This window comes from Bubalus kerabau, chromosome 21 (assembly GCF_029407905.1).
Source record: "Bubalus kerabau isolate K-KA32 ecotype Philippines breed swamp buffalo chromosome 21, PCC_UOA_SB_1v2, whole genome shotgun sequence".
Classification (NCBI taxonomy): Eukaryota; Metazoa; Chordata; class Mammalia; order Artiodactyla; family Bovidae; genus Bubalus; species Bubalus kerabau.
The window spans coordinates 45862816-45886019 of record NC_073644.1 but is presented as its reverse complement, the minus strand read 5'-3'; the positions used below and the strand labels follow the sequence as shown (position 1 = coordinate 45886019).

Genomic DNA, 23204 nt, shown 5'->3' with positions numbered 1-23204 from the left:
TGAGTCGGGGGCCCATTCGGCCAGAAAGGCAATCCCCGGTCAGGCCTGAGCTAGTGTGTCTCCCCATCTTCCAACTTCTCCACGAGTCAGGGGCCCCTACCCCTACACAGACCAGGGTTTGGGGAGGAGTGAGGGGACAGAGGTGGCTGGGGGCCCGGTGGTAACGAGAGCCCCGCAGACAGCCCCAGGGCGGACGAACAGGACTCCTCGAGTTGTGCCTGGCGGGCCTGGGATGGGCGGGGCGGGGGCGGGGCAGCGGGGGGCGGGGGGCTCACAGGAGCTCGTACTGCTTGAGGTGCATCCGCTGGATGATGTCCCTGCAGTCGTTGAAGACGCGGCGGATGTTCTCCGTGTCCACGGCGCACGTGAAGTGAGGGTAGCAGTAGTGCTTGCCGTCGCCAGTGGCCGTGCTGATGCGCTGTGGGGACATGGCCGTCAGCTCCGGGGTGGGGGGCGGGGATAAGGGGTGTCTGCCAGGGTTGAGCTCCCCAGAACCCACTTTCTATGCAAATTTGAAATCGGCTCAGAATACAAAGTTTCTTTTCAAAATGAGGACATTTAAACCTGAGTGGGTCTGCTTCTCTGTGACCCCTGAGCCGAGGGGGAGCAAACAACTCCCCCCCCCCGCCCCGTCCCTTTGGGAAAAGGCGACACGCGGATGGGTCGCTGTCTCGGGGTCGCCCCGGGGCCTGCGCCGTAACCGGCGCTGCTGACAAGCTGTGTGACCCTAGGTCGTAAGTCCACCTCTCGGAGGCTCGGGGCGCTCATCACTCCTCACTCCGGGGAGAGGAAAGGAGCCGTGGGAGGTTGAGCGCAGAGCCGAGAGGGCCGAGGTAGCGGGAAGGCAGAGGGCGGGTAAGTGCTCACCAGGAACAGGTCCCGGATGAAGAATTTCGCCCTCGTTACTTTGGGGTCTTCTCCTGCATCCGGCGTCGCTGTAGGAGATGAAAGGAGTTTTAAGAGCCGTGAAACGAATACAGCTCGATGGAGGGCATGAGAGGTGGAGGGCCTTCGGCCATGCAGCCGAAATCTTCCTTCCTCCTCCCAGGTCATTTTGATTTTAGCAGTGGTTGGCGTCTGCTGCTGGGAGACGACGTCCACTCACATCAGATGAAATGTCTCACTGATGGGGAGCCCCGCCCCCCGACCGCCTGCACCCCCGGGTCATCCTTAAGCCTCATGCTGAGACCTTCCCATGAAACAAGCCGACCAGACAGGGTGAGGGGAGCAGGAGGCTGGTTCCCCGGAGAGGTCAGAGCAGGCCCCGCCTGTGAGGTGGACGGCGACTCCACCACACGGCAGGCAGCGTGGGGCCTTGGTGCTGCTGCCTGTGGGCAGCTGCTCCCCGGCCTAGGGAGCCCCCGCCAGGGTGGCTGAAGTTGGTGCAAGGACCTAGACAGGTTTCTTCTCTTTTAACTGAAGTCTCTGGGAAAGCCCCCTTCATTCTGCTTCATCCCGTTTGGGACTAAACCATGAGGAGTGGGGTTATTGTGCTCTAAGCAAACCCCTCCTTGCAGACTCTGGGGGCGGGATGGGGGGTGGCCTAGGAAACTCAAAACCCAGAAGCAGCCCCTGAAAGGGGGCGCGAATCCTTCAAGGTTTGCCGGATGGGACCTTCTAGGCTGCAGCAATGACGGCCTCCTGGGACGGTTGGTTGCCTGATGAAGTCACCGTGCTGTGGCCGGAGTCATCGCTGGGGACAGAGGCCTCGACATGGTGCCGGCAGCAGGTGGCTCAGGACAGAGGTCTGGCTAGGGCCGCTCAGACAGTGGCTCCCTCTCAGTCTGTGCTGGTCAGTGGGCAGGTCCACGTGGACCGACCCACACAAGCCCGGGAGGCACAGAGTCTCCGTCAACCCTCACCCATAACAAGCTGCCTTCCCTCCGCCTGCCCAGTGTGGACCAAGTCAGACTGAAATTTTCATACATGGGACCCTATGGACACTTGAATGCTCTAGTAGCTTAGAGGCAGCAGGGGTCAAGAAGACTGATCTAAATGAACTAAATTTCCCAGATTCATCAGAATTGGGAATTATAGTCACAGTGCTATTGAAAGAGCAATTCTTTCCCATAATTCTGAGATAACTTGTTTCATAATCTTACCGTCTTCAGGAACAGTATAATTTGCGTACTCTGGGAAATAGTCTTCAATTTTTGATTTCCCCGCTAGCACTTTTTCTGCCAGCATATCCTGTTTGTTCAGGAACAAGATGATGGAAATGGTGCGCAACCACCTGGAAGGAGAAGCAAGCACACAGATGCGGGTCCTCGGCAGGAGCAGGGTAAGGCAACCTGCCGCCCTCTGGACGCTGTGAGGGGCTTGGATTTCTTGACAGCCTGGCACCTCAGCCCCCACTCCATCTGGACGCTTGACACTCGCATGAGGATAAACTCTCCACCAGGATAACTCTGCTATACCAGGCTGTACGTTTACTGCCACCAAAACTAAACTTCATGTAGGGAATAAGTGCACTTGGATTTGTGGTGTAATTTACTAGTAAAGGGTTAGAAAAGCAGAAGTTAAAGCTCCAACAACAGAACAGAGAAGTGGGCATCTGGGGCTATCGGTCGAGGAGCTGGCATGTGGGGGGTCTGAGTGGGGACCCATCACTTGGCTGACAAGCTGAGGGAGGGGCTCAGGGGTCATCTGGTCATCAGTGGATGCTTCGAATGGTTGCTTTCTGAACGTTAAAACCCAAACAAAGCCAATTTTGAACCAGAAGGCAATGGCACCCCACTCCAGTACTCTTGCCTGGAAAATCCCATGGACGGAGGAGCCTGGTGGGCTGCAGTCCATGGGGCCGCTAAAAGTCGGACATGACTGAGTGACTTCACTTTGACTTTTCACTTTCATGCATTGGAGAAGGAAATGGCAACCCACTCCAGTGTTCTTGCCTGGAGAATCCCAGGGACTGGGGAGCCTGGTGGGCTGCCGTCTATGGGGTTGCATAGAGTCGGACAAGTAGCAGCAGCAATGTAGAGATATGGATTTTCCTGACCGAGTCCTATCAGTTCCAGCCCCAATGAAAGTCTCCACATTAGATGGGCTGGAAGGGACGCTGCTTATGGTTTGAGAAGATTTATCACGAGGAAAGATTCCCTTGGAAAACAAAGATGGCCGTGCTGAGCGCTATTAGCTCTAAACCCAGGGTGAGGTCGAGTTCACCACCTCTCACCTGTTGTTCCAGATGCTCTCGAAAAGGTCCAGTGACTCCCGCAGGCGGTTGGTGTTGTTGTCTTCCCGGATGACCATGTTGTAGCTGCTGCAAGCGGCCACATAGATGATAGCAGTGACGTCTGGGTGGGGAAGAGGGGCACCTGGGTGACTCACAGCAGTGATGCTCCGTGTCTCCAGGGAGAGCTCCCTCGGTGACGGCACTGGTGACCCCAACCCCCAAAGCAGCAGGGACAGTGTGACCCAGGATGCCAGACTCCCATGTCCAGGGGACCCTTGGTCAAGGCGCTTGATGATGAGCTAGTGGGAAGCAGCTAAGACACGGCAGTGGGAGTGGAGGTGGGTTCATTCCTATTTTCTTGAGAGAGCGGAGAACTCACCATTGAAGCACTGGATCCATTTTCTTCTCTCGTCCCTCTGGCCTCCAACATCAAACATGCTGGGGTAGAATGGGGTGGGGGGGTTAACCAGGGGTGGTGGATGCTCCTCCTTTGCTGCTTCCCCAGCCGAAGACTCTCCTTGCATGGTGACATTGTGGACTGGACCCATGGGGCCTCCCTGGTCTGGCCCAGCTGGGTGTCCACACCCAGTGTTTCTCTCCTGTGGGCCCTTGCCCTGAGGTCTGTCAGTGGCTCTCGGCTCTTGTCCCCCCAGGGCAGCCCCCTGCCTGCGTCCTCCTCCTCTGCACCTGCCCAGGCTGCCAGGCTGGCTCAGCCTCTCAGCCATGTGGAGCTCAGGTACCTTCCTCCCTGCACTGACCACCTGCACTCCAGGGTGTGCACGGGGGTGTGGCAGTGCCTGCCTGCCCAGGATCACCCACCGCCCAGACCCAGGGGTCCTGCCCACACACTTACTGGAAGTTGACTTTGTCCACTTGGAATCTGGTCTCGAAAATCCCTGAGGTCAGAACTCTGCACCTGAGGAGGTCCTGGGGGCGAGAGAGGGTAGCAGACCCAGTGACCCTGTCCTTAGGAGTCATCCTGGGGCAGAGAGGGAAGCAGACCCAGAGACCCTGTCCTTAGGAGGTGGCCCCGGGGCAGCCACAAGCCGTGAGTTTCTCTCCACCAGAAAAGAAAATGAAATTAAACACTTGACAAACATTCTCGGTCTCACTCCCCAGAGAAAGTCACAGTTATGTATTGGTCTGGTTTACAGTCTTGATGGCTCAGCTTTCTTTCCTTTAGGAATTTCTTCTAATCTCTCCTGAGTGTCCTCTACTGACACGGGTCCCTGACAGCCGCCTGGGGTCTGGGAAGCCGGGCCCATCCTGCCGGCTCTTGCTCTGGGTCAGATTCCCGTGGGTGCTGGCTGGTTTCAGACTGTCTTCTCCTAGTCGCTAACATAAAAGATGGTGTATTCCCAAGGGGATGAGAAGGCCTTACAGTTTCACAATCTGACACCTCTGCAGGCCAGTCAGGTTTCAGTGTTTCTTTGCTGGTGACTAAATCCATTAGGATGTCAATCAGCCACTGCAGATTCCAGAATTGGGGGGACAGTGGCCCCTCCGAACTGATGAGGAGTCTGAAGACAGAATCCAGGGGCAGGCTCAAGGCCCAGGTAATAGCTCCTGGGTCAGCCTCACAGAGGGATGGATTCTGGTGGGTGAGGATCCCAGACCTCTGGGAGGTGGGAGGCAGGGAGCAGAAACCCTCCAGTATCCCCAGGTTCAGGCTGTGGTCATGGCCCGACCCCACCTACCTGGTCGGTGGGCGTGTAGTCCACCAGGCTGACGCTGTCGATTCTCTCCAGGAAGCTAGAAAGAAAGCAAGACATGCTGGGAACACCTCCAGGCTGGGAGGTAGGTGCCCATGTTTGGGGGGGCCCCCTCGAGTCCAGGGGGACCAGGCAGCCATGGACCAACAGGTTCATGCTTTATTCCTCAACACGTGTCTCCCCAGCAGGTCAGTGTCCTCACGGTGCTGATGGGGTGCCAGACCCTTCCCTCCCTCCCCTCTTCCCTTGTGCAAGGCTGGGGTCCTTGCAAGGTTGAGCTGGTGGATGGCTGCTGTGTAGGCACATAGCAGGCCAGACCATCCCAGTAAGACCGGGGTTCAAAGGGAGTCGTGTGTGCACAGGCTGAGCCTGCCTGGAGGGTCAGACTGGTCCCCAAGGTCCGATGTTTCACTGGTGGAGGGGTGGAGAGAGGGCAGGACACGGCATGTGTGGGTCCTCCCACCCCCCACCCCCGTTCACGTCCACCTTCACGCCCACCCAGCCTTTTCTTCCTACATAGCACTTACCACCACCTGACAAGTTCTACACATACTTGTCTATTATCTGTCTCTCCCTCTGAATTCAGGACCCACCATTCTGTCCCGTTGGATGGGTTTCCCCAGCACCTGGCTTGGCCCCTGCGTGTCTGTGGGATGAGGCGAGCAGGTGCTGCAAGGCCCAACCTGGACCTGGGAGGACACGGGGGAACCTAGGGGATACAGGGGGACCCCGGAGGACGCAGAGCTGGTAACCAGTGAGCACGGGACCATGTTCCAGGTGGGAGGAGCAGTGTGTGTGAGGACCAGGAGGGGACTTGCCCAACATTCCTCCTGGATGGCTCGAGTCCACTGCTCTGATCTGGAGTAAAGCCACGGAGGCTTCCCCTCAGCCTGTGTGCTCAGGAGCTTCTGCACAGCGATGGGTGGGCGCCTCCCCATGGCCACAGCAGCCTCCCTGGCCAGCACTGCAGGCCCTGGAGCTGCTTTCTGGAGGAGGGTCTAGAAGGAGATGCCTGATAGCTCAGCCTGGTGTGAAAACCACAGTGGGATTCGGCCCAGTCCTCGCTGGCTTTGTGTCTGGTACATCAGAAGGCCCTCAAGGTCCACCCCGACCACCTCATGGGGAAGGAACAGGGCAAGAGCCTTGTGTCTGTGATGGAGGGGGAGAGGTGTCTGCACAGTGGTGGTGGGGCTCCGGACCCTGGGGGCTCTGGCAGGGGTGGGGGATGAGCTGCCTCCCTTCCCACTGCAGGGCTGTGATAACTTGAGGCGGTCCTCCTCTTAGCAGGGAAATCTAACATGAACATGTGACAGATGCTGATCCTCTCTGAAAGGGATGGAAGGAACTGAAAATCAGACCAGGCAGGAAGTCCTTTAGCTCAGAGTTTAGGGGGCACTGCTTTCACACTGGATGCAGACAGAGAGGAGGGGATGAGTGAGTCTATTAGATGGCAGTGACTGGTACAAGTAGAAACAATGAAATGTGGTCAACAAAAAAGACATCAAGCATTCCTGAAAGATCAGAGACCACCATCCCAAGGAGGACGCTGTAGGAGTACCCTCCTGACCCAGACAAAGGAAAGCTGTCCCTCGTGTCCCCACCTCTGAGCCCGGGAGGGGTGTTAGGGTTCTTCCATGCATTCGGGCTAAGATGCTTCAGTCATGTCTGACTCTCTGCAACCCTATGGACTGTAGCCCGCCAAGCCCCTCTGTCCGTGGGATTCTTCAGGCAAGAATACCGGAGTGGGTTGTCACGCCCTTCTCCAGAAGATCTTGCGAACCCAGGGATTGAACCTGCAACTCATGTCTCCTGCATTGGCCGGTGGGCTCTTTACCACTTCCACTTGGTACTTAACCACCTGGGATCTGACAGGCATCAGTGAACATTTCCCAGGCATCTTCTGAACTGTCACTGATGCAGGATAGTCCTCTGAGTTCACATTTGTGCCACCGAAGCTGCAAATCCCCCCAGACGGCTGAAAGCCTAAGGAGTAAAAACTACAGCAGTCAGTTTCTGCAGGCTTTTTGCCTTAATCTTTGGTTCAACTGGTGTATTACCCACATGGTGTAGAAGGACTTCTTAAAATTGGGACTCCTAAAATAATATATAGGACAGGAATTTTAAAGGAACTTTCCAAATTATGCAGTTTTGTGTGACAAAATTTTTTTTATGGTTTTTAAAAAAGATTTATTTCTGGCTGCACTGGGTCTTCATTGCTGCGTGCTGGCATTCTCTAGCTGGGGAGAGCAGGGGCTCCGGTTGTGGCACACAGGCTCCAGGTACATGGCATTGGCACACAGGCTCTAGGTACACGGCATTGGTAGTTTTGGCTCATGGGCTCAGGAGTTGCAGCACTTAGTTGCTCCTCAGTATGTGGGATCTTCCTGTACCAGGGAATGAACCTATTTCCCCTGCACTGGCAGGCGGATTTTTAACCACTGGACCACCAGGGAAGCCCATGACTAAATTCTAAAGGGTTGACTCCCTAAACACACCACTGTCTGTGATGGGGAAAAATTCACAAGATCTAAGGGTCCCACTTGTAGACGCTTCACTCCCACTAGACACAGAGCTGCAAGACAATAACAAGTTACCATTGTATAGTCACTCCCATCACAGTCACTTTAAGAAAAGCCGTTAAAGAGCAATTTACTGTGCTTGCTTTTAACTGCTTCCTACTACAGCTGAGGATAGTTGTGTTTGCAGAGTGTTTTTACTCTGGTCACTGGGATCACCTTCTGCTGGATCCTGGCACGAGACAGCCATTCACTGCTCTTTTCTCCTCTGTTGGCCGCCCCACCCCAGTATCTCAGAACCGCAGAGTTCTTCTGGCTGGGGGGTGGGGGGTGGATTGTAAAAACATGAAACTATTCTGTTAAATGTCTTTGAACAACTGGATCCAAGGAAAAGTACCAAAGATATTTAAATAAAATGTATTTAAAATGATTTGTTTTGTGAAGAATGTAGCAGGTCAGAGCTCAGACAAACTGAGTAAAGCCTTTTCTCAGTGTGTTATCAAAATTCACTTCAAGATGCTTATTTACTTGATGGAAAAACACTGGAGGAAAGTGTTACCAGAAGTGACAGCAGCCTGCGGCAGGGCTGAGACCCAGGCCACATAAGTGGTCCTCGACCAGAGCTGGGGCTTGGGAGTTGCAGCCAAGTCACAGTTGGGGTGGACGAGTGACCCTTGTGCCCCCACCCAGGCTGTCCCTGCCCCTCACCTGCAGGGCACACCTGCTGACTCACATCCTGCTCCTCCCCAGGGAGTGAAGCTCACAGTGACCCTGCGTCCACGCCCTCTGCGATCCGCCCAGGTTCTTCCCTGTTCCCAGTGGTGTCAAACCTTCCACCCCAGTCAAATCCACACGGAGATTTTCGGCTTTTCAGACCTTTATGTAATCCCCACTTTTTTTTTTTCCCCTTGGCAGCCTCAGATTGAACCCAATCTCTTCTAAGAAGCCAATTCTAGAGAACAGAATCGACAGCCCAGAAACAAACCCACAACATACAGACAACTAATTTATGACAAAGGAGCAAAGAACGTACACTGGAGAAAGGATGGTCTCTTTAAGAACGGGTGTTGGGGAAACTGGATGGCTCCACGGAAAAGAATCAAAGCAGACTGCTACCTCACACCCTACGTAGAAATCAAACTCAAAACAGATTAAAGACTTGAATGTAAGACCTGAAACCACAGAATTCCCAGAAGAAAGCATAGGCCATGTTCTCCAACACTGGTCTCAGTAATTTATCTTTCTGGATGTCTTCTCAGGCAAGGGGAAGCAAAGCAAAAATAAACAAAAGGGATTACATCAACCTAAAAAGATTTTGCACAACGAAGGAAACTACCAGCAGAACAAAAAGACGGCCTACCAGATGGGAGGAGGTGTCTGATAAGGGGTTAATAATCACAATATATAAAGAAGTCATAAAACTCAGTAGCTAAAAACAATCCAATTAGAAAATGACGCTGTCACTGGGGAGCTCTGGGCGGGGTCGGGAGCAAGAGAACCCAGGGGAGGTCTGAGTTCAAATGGACCCTCAGCCAGTTGCCCACCGAGCTGGGCACTAATCCAACGCCCAGGGATGGTAACCCAGACATACCTGTCCTGCTCCAGATGGAGCAGTTGGGGTGGACTAGTGACCCTTGCTAGTCCATCTGGCTGTAGGAAAACGAGTAACCCTTGCTAAGCATCTGGCTGTAGGAAAACGAACCTGGTAAACCAGGCAGGCTGGTCTCATTCCAACCAGTTGATTAAAAGAAGAAAGACAAGAGGCCTGCTCATCAGTGTGTTATGTCCACGGGCTTGAAGCTTGTTGCCAGCAGCACCTGAAGTCCTGAGCTCTGGATTCTGGCTGTGGAAACACCTCCAAGAGGGTGTTGTAGCTGTTGCAGGTGTCTTGCTCATGGTCAACAGGTTGAGGGGGTCTGGCTGACCCCTAGACTATGTTCAGTGAGTGGGATGGTCGGACTGGCACTTACTTTAGGGGGTGCTTTTCCAAATCAAACATGGCAGGGTGGGCATTTGACACCCCCACCTGAAGGGCACACCCACACTAAGACTCCTTTAGGGAGAAGCAGCTTTAGTAAGAAGGTCTCCAACAGCACACTTTTCATCTGAACTGAAATAAACTGAACAGCTCATAGAGTGAACTTAAAAGTTTATTCTAAATCCATTTGGAAACTGCATTTGAAGGCAGAAAAATACAAAGGAGAAATAAGAGGAGAAATTGTACTAGTGGTTGCACAGAAGAGGAACTATTTCCTTGGCTATGTTTGAGCTGGGCTCAGCCTAGGGCAGTTTCAATAAGGAGGAATCTGGCTGCCTTGAAGAAACTATTACAGTAAAGAAGTTAACGACCTGGGCTTCTAGAAATGGGCATGCAAACAGAAATTCAGGTGCTAAAACTGAGTCCAGAAAAATACTAATGCTTTCTGAACCAAATCAACCTCCAAATTATTTTTCCTTAAATAGCTTTGTAAACAGCATGTACACTCATGTGCAATAACATGCAGTTTAAAATGATTTATTTGACAAACTTCTGTGGTTCATATCCCAACATTTTATCAACTGCAAAAGTGAGGAAATAATTCGTGGGCCTGTTATGCTTTTGAAAATATGTATGTTTTATAAAAATGTACATTCATGTAGTTTGAAATGAACATATTTTAAGAAAGGCCAAGCATATATAAGCACTATTTAATCTCACAAAATATATTAATTTTGTTGGGAATATCTGCACTATAAAAGGGTCCTAAATGTACCAAAGGATCAACACCAAGCTATTTTTTAAGCTGTAATAATTTTTGCAGTCTGAGGAGGGTTAGGATGTGCTCACATACAGCTGCTTCTGTGCAACATGCAGATGGGAGGAGACACCTAAAGGGACAGGTTCTAGAGAGGGGATGTGGGGAGACGACTGGCAGGTGTTGCTCATAGAAGACTGTGGAACAACAACCAGTCAGACATAGTGACACTTAAAAACGAGGGTCAGTTCTCATCTGCACACACCTCTGCATTTTTTCCCCTGCTTAAACACACACATTCATACAGGAGGACATGTTATAGTGGTGAACATTTGGTTCTCAACCTTCCGAAGAGCTTGGAAGAGTCCTCTGAATTATTTCCTGAAATACTGGAATTGTCTCATGGAGAAATCTTCCAGTGAAGGGAAGGGGGAATTAAAAATATCCTTAACTATTTAACTTAGATTAATATGCTTGCTGAGGCAAAAGCAAGTCACTGCTCTCTTTGTTCAAGGATCAGAGAAAGTGGTGGCTACAGGCTCTACGTTTTCACTTTTACTTTGCACACCACCGTTCCAGAAAGACGGAAGGCAGCACAGCTGGGCTCTCGACTGAGAGGGTCGAGTCGGCACTTGTCCTTCCCACACTTCCAGACGCTGCACGAGAATGTCAGGGATTTGAAAGGCTAAACCAAAAATCCCAGCTTGTATCAGTATTTCCAAGGTTTTAAAGAGTTGTCGCTTTAAGACAAGATAATAAATGCGAATAACTAGAACCTAAAATTTTATTTCTAGTTTTGATTAAAATCTAAACAAAACTCACTCCCACACACAGTCCCAGGGCTTCTCAAACCCATCAACAGTTCTTTGGCAACATTAGAGAAATGTAACTGTCATGCTAATTGGTATACTTTAAAACAAATCTAATCAAAGTCTAATGAAATAGGAAAATAACCAGAAATGTGTGAGAGAAATTCACTTGGAAATAACCGTCACACATTAAGCCTTGTAAATCTTAAAACCATAAACAAATGATTTTCTCTTATGATATGTGGAAGTTACGTAGCATTTTCTTCCAGTTACAGAAAGGCAACTACCACAAGAAATTTATAGGCCGTAAAAAGTAAAAGAGTATTACACAAGAAGGTACTAAAGTAATTTCAGTGTAAGTTATGAGAACAGATTAATAGTCAGATGTAGACTGCATTTGACAGCAACAAACAAAGGATACACAGAATGGCGCTGCCCATGAAATAAGTTGCTGAATGAACAGTAGAAAGCCCAGCAACAGACCTACGTAATCACCACCCCTCAACTCCAGATATGATACTACACACAAGTAAAAAGAAAACTGTCAATTTTGATAATTCGGGCAGAAAACTGAATACACGGGAACTAGAGTTACATAGCAACCCACTCCAGTACTCTTGCCTGGAAAATCCCATGGATGGAGGAGCCTGGTAGGCTGCAATCCATGGGGTCGCGAAGAGTCAGACATGACTGAGCGACTTCACTTTCACTTTTTACTTTCAGGCATTGGAGAAGGAAATGGCAACCCACTCCAGTGTTCTTGCCTGGAGAATCCCAGGGACAGGGGAGCCTGGTGGGCTGCCGTCTATGGGGTTGCACAGAGTCGGTCGCGACTGAAGCGACTTTGCAGAGTTTTGACTAAATTTTTGAGAAAGATTCATATAAGTCAAATTAACTAGATACACTTAATCACAAGCCATACAGAACTTTCAAATCCAGTTAAGAGTTAAGAGAAGGCCTGGGAATTCTTCGTGTGTCTGGAGAGCACTGTAAACCCGAAGGGAGAAGCATCTTGAGTAAGAGCAGTTCAGCATTCTGGCCGATTCCGAGGTTCTAGTGTAGAGTATCCGTCTTCGGAACGTCGCTTGCGGCTGGCTCGCCTCTGAGCGGTCCAGCGGTCACACCTGGTCCCGCAGGCGGGCCAACCTCTGGGACAGCTCGTCCTGCTCGGCCGAGGCTACGCTCGTCCCCACGGAGCCGGTCTGGCCCTGCGGCAGCTCCATGTTGAGGTCGAGGCCGGCCTCGTCTGCCATTTCCTGCAGCAGCATGTCCACCTGGCCCTGGGGAGTGGTCAGCGTCGTCGTGCTGCTCATCGTGTCCTCCATCTGCTGCGTCTGAACGTCCAGCGTCTCGAACTGGTGCTCGAACTTGTCCATCAGGGCGGAGATCTTCTCGAGGTTCATGGTCTTCAACGTCGCGTCCATCGACTTAACCACTCCGGCCATCGACTTGGTCACCTTGCCCATCGTCACGGCCGTCTGGACCCTGGCGGCCACCGCGTCCACCCGCGCGCTCATCCTCAAGAAATTCACTGCTTGGTTCTTCTGGCGAATCGCGTTCTCGGCGTGAATCCTCGCAACTTCCATATTGCCCTTCTGAATGGCCTTTTTAATCTTGGCCTTTTCGGCCTTTTCCTCCTTGTCGCATTTTTTGGCACTCCTGCCCAGTTCTTTGGCCGCGAACTTTAAGTTGAACAGGTGTTTCTCCATGTTGGACATGTTCGGACTGCTTCCGAGGGTCGGCGGCCACGGTCGAGGAGGAGGCCGGAGGAAGCCGAAAAACAGAGGCCGTTCCCCGCCGCCGCTCCTTTGTTTTGGTCTCACTTCCTGTTTCTGCCGTCCTGGGCGCAGGCGGTGACGTCATCCCTCGGCGCCAGGGCGGGGCCCGCGGCGTAGCGGGTGGGGCCAGGAGACGCACGGCGCGGCTCAAGGGACGCACGGCGCCAGGGGCGGGGCTTCCGGACATGGCCCGCTGAGACCAGGATACTTTCGGGCAGGTTCCTCCACTTGGAGGACTGGGGCCTCGCTGACTAGGGGACTCGCCGTCTGTACCTAGTTCTCGCCAGTTGTTAAAGCACTGAAGCATTAGTAAATCCACAGAAGTGCGTGTATGCACACTTCTTACGCACGGACAGGCTGGGGGCCGGAGGTGTCCAGTTAAAGACTGAAAACCAGGAAGCTTTCCCGAGGTCAGCAGACTTCTCCACCTGCTCCTGCAACTTCCACCTTCTCAGGGGAAAGTGGACCGTTAATAATTAAAAGTACAAAACACACAAAGTTGTGTCTCTGACCTGCACCTCATTCTTTAGGGACAATCTGGCTGCAGCCTGAGACATCCTTTTACTGCAGTGGATGAAAATACCTTCCAGTCCATGGACCACCTCATCTATGCCATGGCTGAAGGTCAGCTAGTAGGTGAATTGCTAATAACGACCATCCAGAAATCTTTCTGAAGTTTAGTAATAAAAGACCCATCTTTTGCCGACATGATTCTATTTGATATTTTATAAATATCCAAGGAACTTCACTCACATTTAACTTTGACAGGCAAAACTGTCATTTTACATGATGCAGGCAGATGATGGTGAAGTGCTGGGACCCACACCCATTGGCATATATCAAAACTGTCACCCTTCAGAAGTGCAGGCTTGGAGGTGGCTGCAGCCGGTGCTGCGGCTTTTTTCTTTTAGGAAGAGTCCTTTGGTACAGCAATGACAACATAAAAAGGCCCAACCTGCCCTAAGGAGCTCAGCTGAAAATGGATTCTGAGAATAACTGTTTGAGATAGTTTTAATCCAGAGGCTCACCACCCCTTTGGGCCTCCTGTGATAGTTGGCCATGGTGGTGTTGGCACATACATTTTCCTAAAACACAGCTCTGGTTATATCACTCTTGCTCCAACACCTGGGCAAGAAAGGCATGTGTGGACATGGTCCCCACCCTCTTCTTTCTCTCCACACACAGGCAAGTCAGACTGAGCTTGAAGGCTGAACACCACTGTGTCACCTGTCAGTGTGGATGAGGAGGGGTGGTCACTTCTCAATTTGCATGAGTCCTCTCTGCGGACACTGTCCCTGCTGTGTGGGCTTCCACCCCATACATCTCCTCCTGCTGAGATCCTACCCCCACCTCACACCACTCCTCCAGAACCTTCTCCAGAAGCCCCTCCGAGCTGCACTCTCCACTCCACACAGCATACACAGCAGACCTCCTGGCACGGGAGGACCTATAATATTATGGAGACCTATAATATTATGAGCCACGTGGAGGCAGAGAACAGCCTTGTTCCTTTCCCCGCTATGGAACCTAGAACATGCTCTGCACACAGGAGACACTGAACCCAAGTGACGCTTTGCTTAGTTGAATTTGATTGAGAGGGGCTAGGATGTTACCCTCATCAACAGCTTAGCTAAGATTTTCTTTTCCTAAAGTAGAACTCTTTCTTTACATGAGACACTTCTAGAAGGTGGCTCAGATGGTAAGGAATCTCCCCGTAATATGGGAGTCCAGGGTTTGATTCCTGGGTGGGGAAGATCCCCTGGAGACGGAAATGGCAACCCACTCCAGTATTCTTGCCTGGAGAATCCCATGGACAAGGAGCTTGACAGTACAGTCCACGGGGTTGCAGAGAGTCAGACATGACTGAGCAACTAATGCTAACACAGCTGTGAATCACTTCACCTTTCCCACTATACTTTTCTTTGGGGGGCATCTTTCTTCCAGAGTATTCTAAAACCAATTATGTACATGGATGCGTCTGAAAGGTATCACGTAAACACAACAGTGCAAAGCCTGAGACCCTATGTACACTGCAGAGTTTCAAGTTAGATTAAGCAAAGTCTGACTTTATAAACCTGTTCTGAAATCCAATTTTCTTTGATTTCCTTTCTCCCAAAATAGCTGTTTCCATGGCTACCTAATCACTTATTATTAGCACTTAGAGGAAGTGCATTTTGGGGGATAATGCAGTAGAGATTGTTTTTAATTTTCACAGTGGGCACCGGGGACCTCTTATGAAACAGAATCTCTGCTAATTTGCTCAGCTTGCTTGATACTCCAAAGACACTCATTTTTACCGAGAGGCCAACCCTTAAAGCTCATAATATGCTTATTCCCAGGCTGCTCCAGCCAGGTCCTCTGTCAGATGGTGCAGTGCCCACCCATTTCGAATCACTCTCAATTTCCCCTCCCCAGCTTCCAGCAACCACGAATCTACTTTCTATGTCTATGAGTTTGCCTGTTTTGGACATTTCATACAAATGGAGTCATAGGGCATGTAGCCCTTGTGCCAGGGTTCTTTCACTGAGCCTCATGTCTTCCACAGAGAAGGCAATGGCACCCCACTCCAGTACTTTTGCCTGGAAAATCCCATGGATGGAGGAGCCTGGTAGGCTGCAGTCCATGGGGCTGCTAAGAGTCAGACTGGACTGAGCGACTTCACTTTGACTTTTCACTTTCATGCATTGGAGAAGGAAATGGCAACCCACTCCAGTGCTCTTGCCTGGAGAATCCCAGGGATGGGGCAGCCTGGTGGGCTGCCGTCTGTGGGGTCGCACAGAGTCGGACACGACTGAAGCGACTTAGCAGCAGCAGCAGCATGTCTTCCCAGTTCACTCATGCTATAACATGCATCAGAACTTCTTTTGATTTTATGGCTAAATAAGATCCCTGTGTGTGGCTGGACCAAGTCCGTTTATCCCTTCATCCTTTCATGCACATGTGGGTTGTTTGTGCTTTTGGATACTGTGGATGCTGCTGCTGTGAACATTTGTGCGCAGTTTTTGTGTGGACCTATGTTTTTAAATCTCTTAGGTGTACCCGGGAGAGAAACTGCTGGGTTCATCCGTGTTTTAAGTTTCTGAGGAACTGTGGTGAGACCATTCTTGGATTCTTCACTGGAAGTTCAGCCCCCTGGAAAGCATCTCCTCCCTTCAAATATTCCCATGGTTTCTGCCATGGAAGAAATGACTTAGAATGAATCCCTTCTTAGTTAGCATCTGGGTTCAAAATACAAGACTGCTGAGCAGATAACATAGTGACTTGGAGTCACACCAAGATGTCAGCAGATCTTTTTTTGAGAATTCAGAATAGAAGGGAAAAGAAGACATGTCAGAACCCTGGACTCTGCCAGCGTGAAGCTCAGCTCCCCACCAACCCCACGCTGAGCCCTGGGCTCCTGATTTCAAACAGCCCTGACTTCATGCAAAGACACCCTCCCAGTAATTGAGCCTCCAAGGAGGAATAAGACACATTTTTCAAGCAGCTGGAAACCTGGGGGCTGGGCAGGCGGGCTTGAGTGTCCCGGTCCCAGGGCATTCCCAGCTGGATGCTGGAATGTTCTTTCTTCCATAAACCATGGTGATAGGAAGCGGAAGCAGCTACTTTGCTTCAACATCTCATTTGGCAACATAAACACATTGGGCACCACGCATGCATCTAACGAGTGTTATGAAATGTTACTTGTTCTTGAAACCCCTTGTCCCCAGCTGCAAAATCCGAGTGCAGAGGAAAAACAAGACCGTGATTAAGAGACAATGGTTGCTGATCCCACTTGAGTCCCATGCATATTAAAATGGATTAAAGAAGCCAAGCTGGGGATGTTAGGATTAACCCAGACAGTGATGTTCAGGGCAGGCGGGGTGGTGGCGGGCAGAATCCAGAGCAGGAGTCACGGTATTGATGTCTGACAAGCCTGTAGTCTTCACCTTGGATCTCAGTCTCGCTCTCCCTAATTTGAAAGGACAGAACTGAAGGAAATAGCAGATGGTGGCTGGGGTCCTCCCGGGTGGGAGTGCTGATCTCAGGCCCCTCAGGGGACCCCCTAAACCTCCGATCCCACATGGAGACATGGTAGCAGGAGCTCAGCAAGGGCCCCCAGGTGCCAGGCACGCTCTGGGGTGTTTGGGTCTCTGCTTAGTCAATCCTACAACAACTGCACAAGAACACAGTCCGTGACTTTATTCCCATGAAGCACCCTGCCCAAGCGAACATCTGGATCCTGACTGCCTGCCAGCAAAGCTCAGGCTGCTTCTTTTTGCCATATGTGCCTTGCATATTCTATTTTAAAGTAAATCATTAATTCTAACACTATAGTGATGGGCTTTTTTCATAAGAAAGAGAAATTCCTAATGGGACACTGAAGGGCGCTGAAGGCCCAGGAGACTTCACTCAAGAAATGCTGGAAATGGCGATCAGACATACCCCCATGAACCTCAGATGCAAACTTATATAGGTTTTAATGTTATCTTGAGCTGTGCTGGGAATTCCAGCTGCTGGCATTTCCTTAGTATGACATTTCCATCTCTACAACATTGTGATTTAACATATAATTCCACTGTGGTTTTTAAGCGGTGGTGACATGGCCTTAGAAAAGAGCATGAGAGGGCCTCAGAAGGGAGATGAGGGCTCCTCTGGGAGGGGTGGCCCCCAGGACCCTCTGAGGTTGCGTTTAGCTCCACCAGATCTGTACCCCACACCACACCCACACCCACATCTAAACACCCCAGCTCTCTGGACTTCGCAATACGGCTGTGGAATAAGTGATCACAGGAAAGCAGTCACAAATGTGAACCAGAGCCTGTGGTCTGTTTACAAGGTGATGTGGATTCAAGGCAAGTCTTGAAGGAACTGTTAAGCATGGCAGGAAAAGAGAAGTTTTAAGTACTGCTCTATTTAATTAGCAAAGAGTCAGAGGCAACTGAGCATGCACAACTAATTAACTACAGATCCTTACCAGTAAATAGACTTTCGAGTACATAAGGGAGGATCATTAATGCTGTTGGTGGTCATTCAGGGCCCCTGGGGCAGGTCTGTGGGCACCTCTGGTTAACCTGGCCCTCCTGGACAGCCCCAGAGGCTCCCTGAATTGGGGCAGCTCACCACCTGCCAGCGGCTGAGCAGATGTGGCCGGCTCCCCGGCACAAGGGGGATGAGGTGAAGTAAGGTTCCACCAGCACCATCTGTCTCTCTGTCTTGGCCTTGAGGACTGCCTTCCTCCTGGTAGGATCCCCTCTCTTCCCACTCCTCCATCCTCTGAAGACTGAACATCATTGCTTAGTACTTCTCCTCTGTCTATACTCGCTCATCTTGTCCAGGCTCTACAGTCATCAGTGGGCAGGCACCGTCCACACCTGGGTCGCTTCCTCTCGTCTAACACCAGCTCCTACATCCAGCCGCTTGCTCCATCTCTGTCTCTGCTCTGGTATCTCAGCTTGGCTTCTCCAAACTGGAACCAGATGGTGTCCTGTCCTCCACTAACGACATCTCCCTGGTCTCCGTCTGAATAATAGCATCATGACGCACCTGTGGTCACCCTGACCCCCTCTTTTCTCCACCTCTCTCATCCGATCTGCTGCCTGGCTCTGTCCCCATGGACCAAGGCTCACCTCTAAGCCCACCACCTGCCCTGAAGCACCCAAGGATCTCTATTGCCTCCGTTCTACCCTCTGAGCAGCAGCCAGAATGACCTGACAGTCTGGGTCATCACATATCCAGGAGATGCCACTTGCTGCATGGGGTGGGAGAGCTGGACTCTGAGGGGCAGTGCGGTGGGGGTGCCCACCCTGGGCTGGGCCTCGTGGGCAGACTCACTATTGGGCGCAGTCGATGAGCTGGTACTCGTTGGACCGCTCGAAGCAGGCCTTCACACCTTCATCATCCCAGAGCTTCTTCACATGATCGAAGAATTCCTGAAATTTGAAAAAGTTATGAGTAAGAAAACATGTGCCACCCACCTTCTAAAAGTTAAAAGGAAAAAGAAAATGCCAAAACCATCTGCAGGGTAGGTCGGCTCTGCACAGGGTGGAAGGCCTTATTCCTCAATCTACGTCAAACACTCTCATAGTCCCAGAGAGTTCCCAAAGCCGAAGTGATAAGTCCAAAATTAATGACATTCATCAACTATCCATTCCACTAAGATTTTACCGTTCTTAAGACTCAGCGACTTGACTAGCAGAATGGCCACTTCAGCCATGAAAAAACACACTTGTTATAATGGCAAGGTCTGTTTTAGCTGCTTCCCTCGTGGCTCAAATGGTAAAGAATCTGCCTGTAATGCAGGAGATCTGGATTCAATTCCTGGGTTGGGAGGTTCCCCTAGAGAAGGAAATGGCAACCCACTCCAGTATTCTTGCCTGGAGAATTCCATGGACAGAGTAGCCTGGCGAGCTACAGTCCATGGGGTTGCAAAGAGTTGGACACGACTGAGTAACCAACACTTTCATTTTTAATTTTCTAGGTGAGAATGAAGCCACGATCATGAACAGACATGACTGACCAGGTGAGTTATGTTCTGCCCAGAAGCATTAGGTACATGAGAAAGAAACTTTTAAAATTATAATCTTTGGGGATAGTGATTTATTGTCTTCTAGTCTTTTAAGAAACTCTGAGGTAAGCATGAACTGGGAATTTTCATTCAAGCCCATCCATTATGGCACCAGCAGCCTCTGAATCGGGAAGCTGGCCGCCTGGGTAAAGATGACTCTGTGAACCTGTATTTCCAAAATTACCCATTTTAAATGAGCAGCGCTATGGCAGCAAATGACTATACATTAGCAGCTAAATATAAAAGAAGTTATGTAAATTTTCAAGAAACTCTTTGTTAGAATATTTATATCCCTTCCCACACCAGGAAGCACTGACTTCCACCTTCGATCTGCAGGGGAGGGTCTGGGGCAAACCCTCCAGGAAGCAGCTGAGGCCATGCTCCCTAAGAAACAGCACAGGTTCTTTGCAGGGGGAAAAAAAAAAAAAAAACTGAGTTGGCACATTTTTTAGAGATTCACAGTTCCATACAAGGGTGGATCCCAGTTCTGAGGGGCCTGACACTTCTAGAAGTTTTAGGCCCTCTAGGAAAAAGGAAACATAGAATTACAGGTACAAATTAGGTCCAGAACCAGGGAAGGGAAGTGGGGGCCCTAAGTGCAAGCATCACCAGATTCTAGTATGTCTCATCCTGACTCCTAATGTCAGGAACAATGTTTAAGCTTACGCCATGAGTCTTTGTGTCTATCGTGTCTGCCTGCCTGTTGGCATCAACAACAAATCCATACTGTCCATGGGGGACAGGAGTGGACAGCGTCCATGTGAAGGAAAGGAGCTTGACCCTCAGCTTTTATCCTGCCCTCTGAACTGACGCTTCCTTCTGGAACCCTCCAGGGCTGCTCCCATCTCTCCAGAGAAGGGGTCTGTCTGTGGGCTTCCTTAAAAACTTCTTTCTAAGAGCCAAACAAGGAGACACACACACACACACACACACACACACACACACACACACACACACACACACGTTTAAAGAGAAACGCTCTCTTGTGTTATCATCTGCCAGTCCTGGCAGGCAGTGATGCCACTGTCTCGGTGAATGCTGGAATTTGAGTGCCCCCTTTCCCCCACTGCAACCTCTCATGCAGTGGTCCTGGAACAAAGTTCCTTCCTGTCTTTAACAAGGGTCAGGATTAAAAACAGGATTAATTAAAAAAACAAAGTATGGCAGAAGGGAACTAGGAGCAGGAAAGCGAGTGATGTGAAGCAGACTGAAGTAGGTGCCCAGAGCATAAGGCAAGGTCTACACACAAGCTCGGACCTGTGCCCAGACAGGGTTTCTGAGCTTCTGTGCCATCAACTTAGTGATGTAAGTGAAGTTTTTCTTTAATAGTCTGAGCAGAAGCCTTGGAGGCAGAGTCACAGAGGGGTGCTTGGTCCAAGGAACAAAATGCACGGTTCTTGGGGTGATGCTGACGACAGCAGAGAGGTAGGAACCTGGTTGCCGTGACCTTACGGCAGATGCTGTGACCTTATAGCAGATGCTGTGACCTTACAGCAGACACTGTGGCCGACACCAAGAAGACAGGGGCAACTTCTATCTGTTTCATCCTCCTCCTTGGGGAACAAGACCTTAGACCAGGTGCCCAGGAGTCTCCACATTTACTCTTTAAGGAGTTCTCAGACCTTTGTGGAAAATTCCAGGATGGCTGTGGCTCTGACTTATTTACCTTTCCATCAGGGAAAACGTCACACAGAAGCAGAGAGACTGCCGCAGAGCACTCACTACCCACGGGCAGATTCCACACTCATTGTGTGGCCGGTCTCTTTATCTGTATCTCAGGCCTTCTCTCTCACCTTGATTATTTTATAGCTGCTCTCTTACACCATTGTTTTATTTCAACATTATTTCTAAAAGATAAAGGTTAGAAATCATAGCCATAATGTGCGTGCATGCTAAGTTGATTCAGTTGTGTCCGACTCTTTGCGACCCTAGGACCATAGCCCACCAGGCTCCTCTGTCCATGGGATTCTCCAGGCAAGAATACTGGAGTGGGTTGCCATGCCCTCCTTCAGGGATATAGTCACAATACCACAACCTCAAATAAAAATATACAAACCAGTAAAGAAATGATTCTGTGACATCATGAACCACTGCAGCTTCTTGAGCTGCAAGCAAACATTTGTCCAGAGCCTGGCTAGAATCCTCCTACATTTGCTAAGACAACTGGGAAGTAAATATGAGGAGTAACTTTAGTATGCCTCCCTTAGCAACTAAAATGAACAATACTAAATAAAAATAATTTCAGTGTTGTGTGTGTGTGTCTAAAAAGAAAGGGTGATTAACAGTGAAGTGTTCCTTGTTTTTGACATCTGGGAGTTGAGAGAAACTGAGAGCATAAAGAGAACATTACTAAGTCATACTTCCTATTTTTTCTGTATTACAGAATATGAGAATCACCTTCTGATCTTCACATATTTAGCAACTGAAATACATGGAGATTTATGTTACTCTTATTCAAAGAAGTTTTAGTTGTGTTATAGAAAATAAAAATGATGATATCAAATTAAACCTAAAGTAAGGCTTTAAATTGTTACAGCATAATCTTGATGTTGAAATCAAAATTTAAACTAAAAATATTAAATACCCAACTTCTCCATTTCCTAGCACAGCACCTGCCTTCTGGTTCTGCTGTTTACACTTCTCTGTAGATATAAAGTATACTCAAAGCTAGCTTGGAATTCTCAGGTGAGTAACTTTTTTTTTTTTTTGCTTTTAAATTCTTCATTATTGCTTTAAAATAGAAATAGATGTATGCCAACAAGAAATGTAAAAAAAAATCCTTGCGTGATTTTTCTAATACAATAAAACAACTTTCTGGTTACACTAACTCTTAAAATATATTTTTCATTTTGGAAATAAAAATCAAGTCAAAAATACTTCTTGTCTGATGAGCTGAATGTGGTCCAGGGGTCTGGAGGGCACCCGGATTTCAAGTGGGGCTGCTCCCACACTCCGTGCCCTGTCCTGAGGCTGGTGGAAACCTTCGATGGGTGGAGTGAAAAATGTTATTCCTAGGATGACTTATGGAAAAGATCCCTCTTTAATTTTAGTGTCAGGAATAGTTTTTTGCATCTCTCGGGCAATTGCTGTTTCAATATTATTATTAATTTTTAATCCTCTGGGATCCTGTGACTCTTTTTCACTTATATCACTGAGTTGATGGCACAGAAGCTCAGAAACCCTGTCTGGGCATGGGTCCGAGCTTGTGTGTAGACCCTGCCTTATGCTCTGGGCACCTACTTCAGTCTGCTTCACATTACTTGTTTTCCTGCTCCTAGTTCCCTTCTGCCATACTTCATTTTTAAAATTAATTTGTGTTATAACCTTGTGAGTGGCACCAAATCCTTTATGGAACTCGTTGAAGCAAAAGTGAAAGTTGCTCAGTTGTGTCCGACTCTTTGTGACCCCGTGGACTATACAGTCCATGGAATTCTCCTGGACTTTGGGAATTCTTCCCAACCCAGGGGTCGAACCCAGGTCTCCTGCATTATAGGCAGATTCTTCAACAGCTGAGCCACAAGGGAAGCCCACATTGAAGCAAAATAAATGATTAAAGGAACCGTCCATGGTAACGGAGTGGACAGTGATCATCACACCATCAAGTGGGCCTTAGAAACAGGCAGTTTGTTTCAGGTGAGTAGCCATTTAAATGGAATTTTCTGAAGCTCAGGTCTGAGTCTGATTCATCTAAAATGCACCTACTCAGTTTTACCCCTCAGAAAGCAGGGTGATCTAATAGGCTTCTGTCATTTCTCTTTTCAGATATCTGGTGGATGTCAAGTTGAAGGTGCGTGTGGGATCTGTCAGGCCTGGTTATTTATAATCTCTGTCCATCCTCAGGTCTAAGTGAATACAGGATACCTCAAATTCTATTTAGAAACAGCGTTCAGAAACCATGCTAAAGGGGACTTCCCTGATGGTTCAGTGGTTAAGAA

At 49.6% G+C, this 23204-nt stretch overlaps 2 protein-coding genes across 2 annotated transcripts in view; both read right to left on the bottom strand.

The window, feature by feature from the left end:
• Positions 1-271: 271 nt before the first annotated feature.
• Positions 272-23204, bottom strand: part of GNAL (G protein subunit alpha L) — a 49849-nt gene continuing 26916 nt past the window's right edge. Inside the window, exons 6-13 of the mRNA XM_055559042.1 lie at positions 18537-18634; positions 4873-4927; positions 4029-4102; positions 3555-3613; positions 3176-3296; positions 2103-2233; positions 868-935; positions 272-418 (exon numbers count right to left, since the gene is read on the bottom strand). Coding sequence (XP_055415017.1) covers positions 272-418; positions 868-935; positions 2103-2233; positions 3176-3296; positions 3555-3613; positions 4029-4102; positions 4873-4927; positions 18537-18634 — 753 coding nt within the window. The remainder of the gene's footprint in view (positions 419-867; positions 936-2102; positions 2234-3175; positions 3297-3554; positions 3614-4028; positions 4103-4872; positions 4928-18536; positions 18635-23204) is intronic.
• Positions 9536-12800, bottom strand: CHMP1B (charged multivesicular body protein 1B). Its single transcript, XM_055559043.1, has one exon. It carries the CDS (start codon positions 12663-12665, stop codon positions 12066-12068), a length of 600 nt encoding a protein of 199 aa, XP_055415018.1. The 5' UTR covers positions 12666-12800; the 3' UTR covers positions 9536-12065.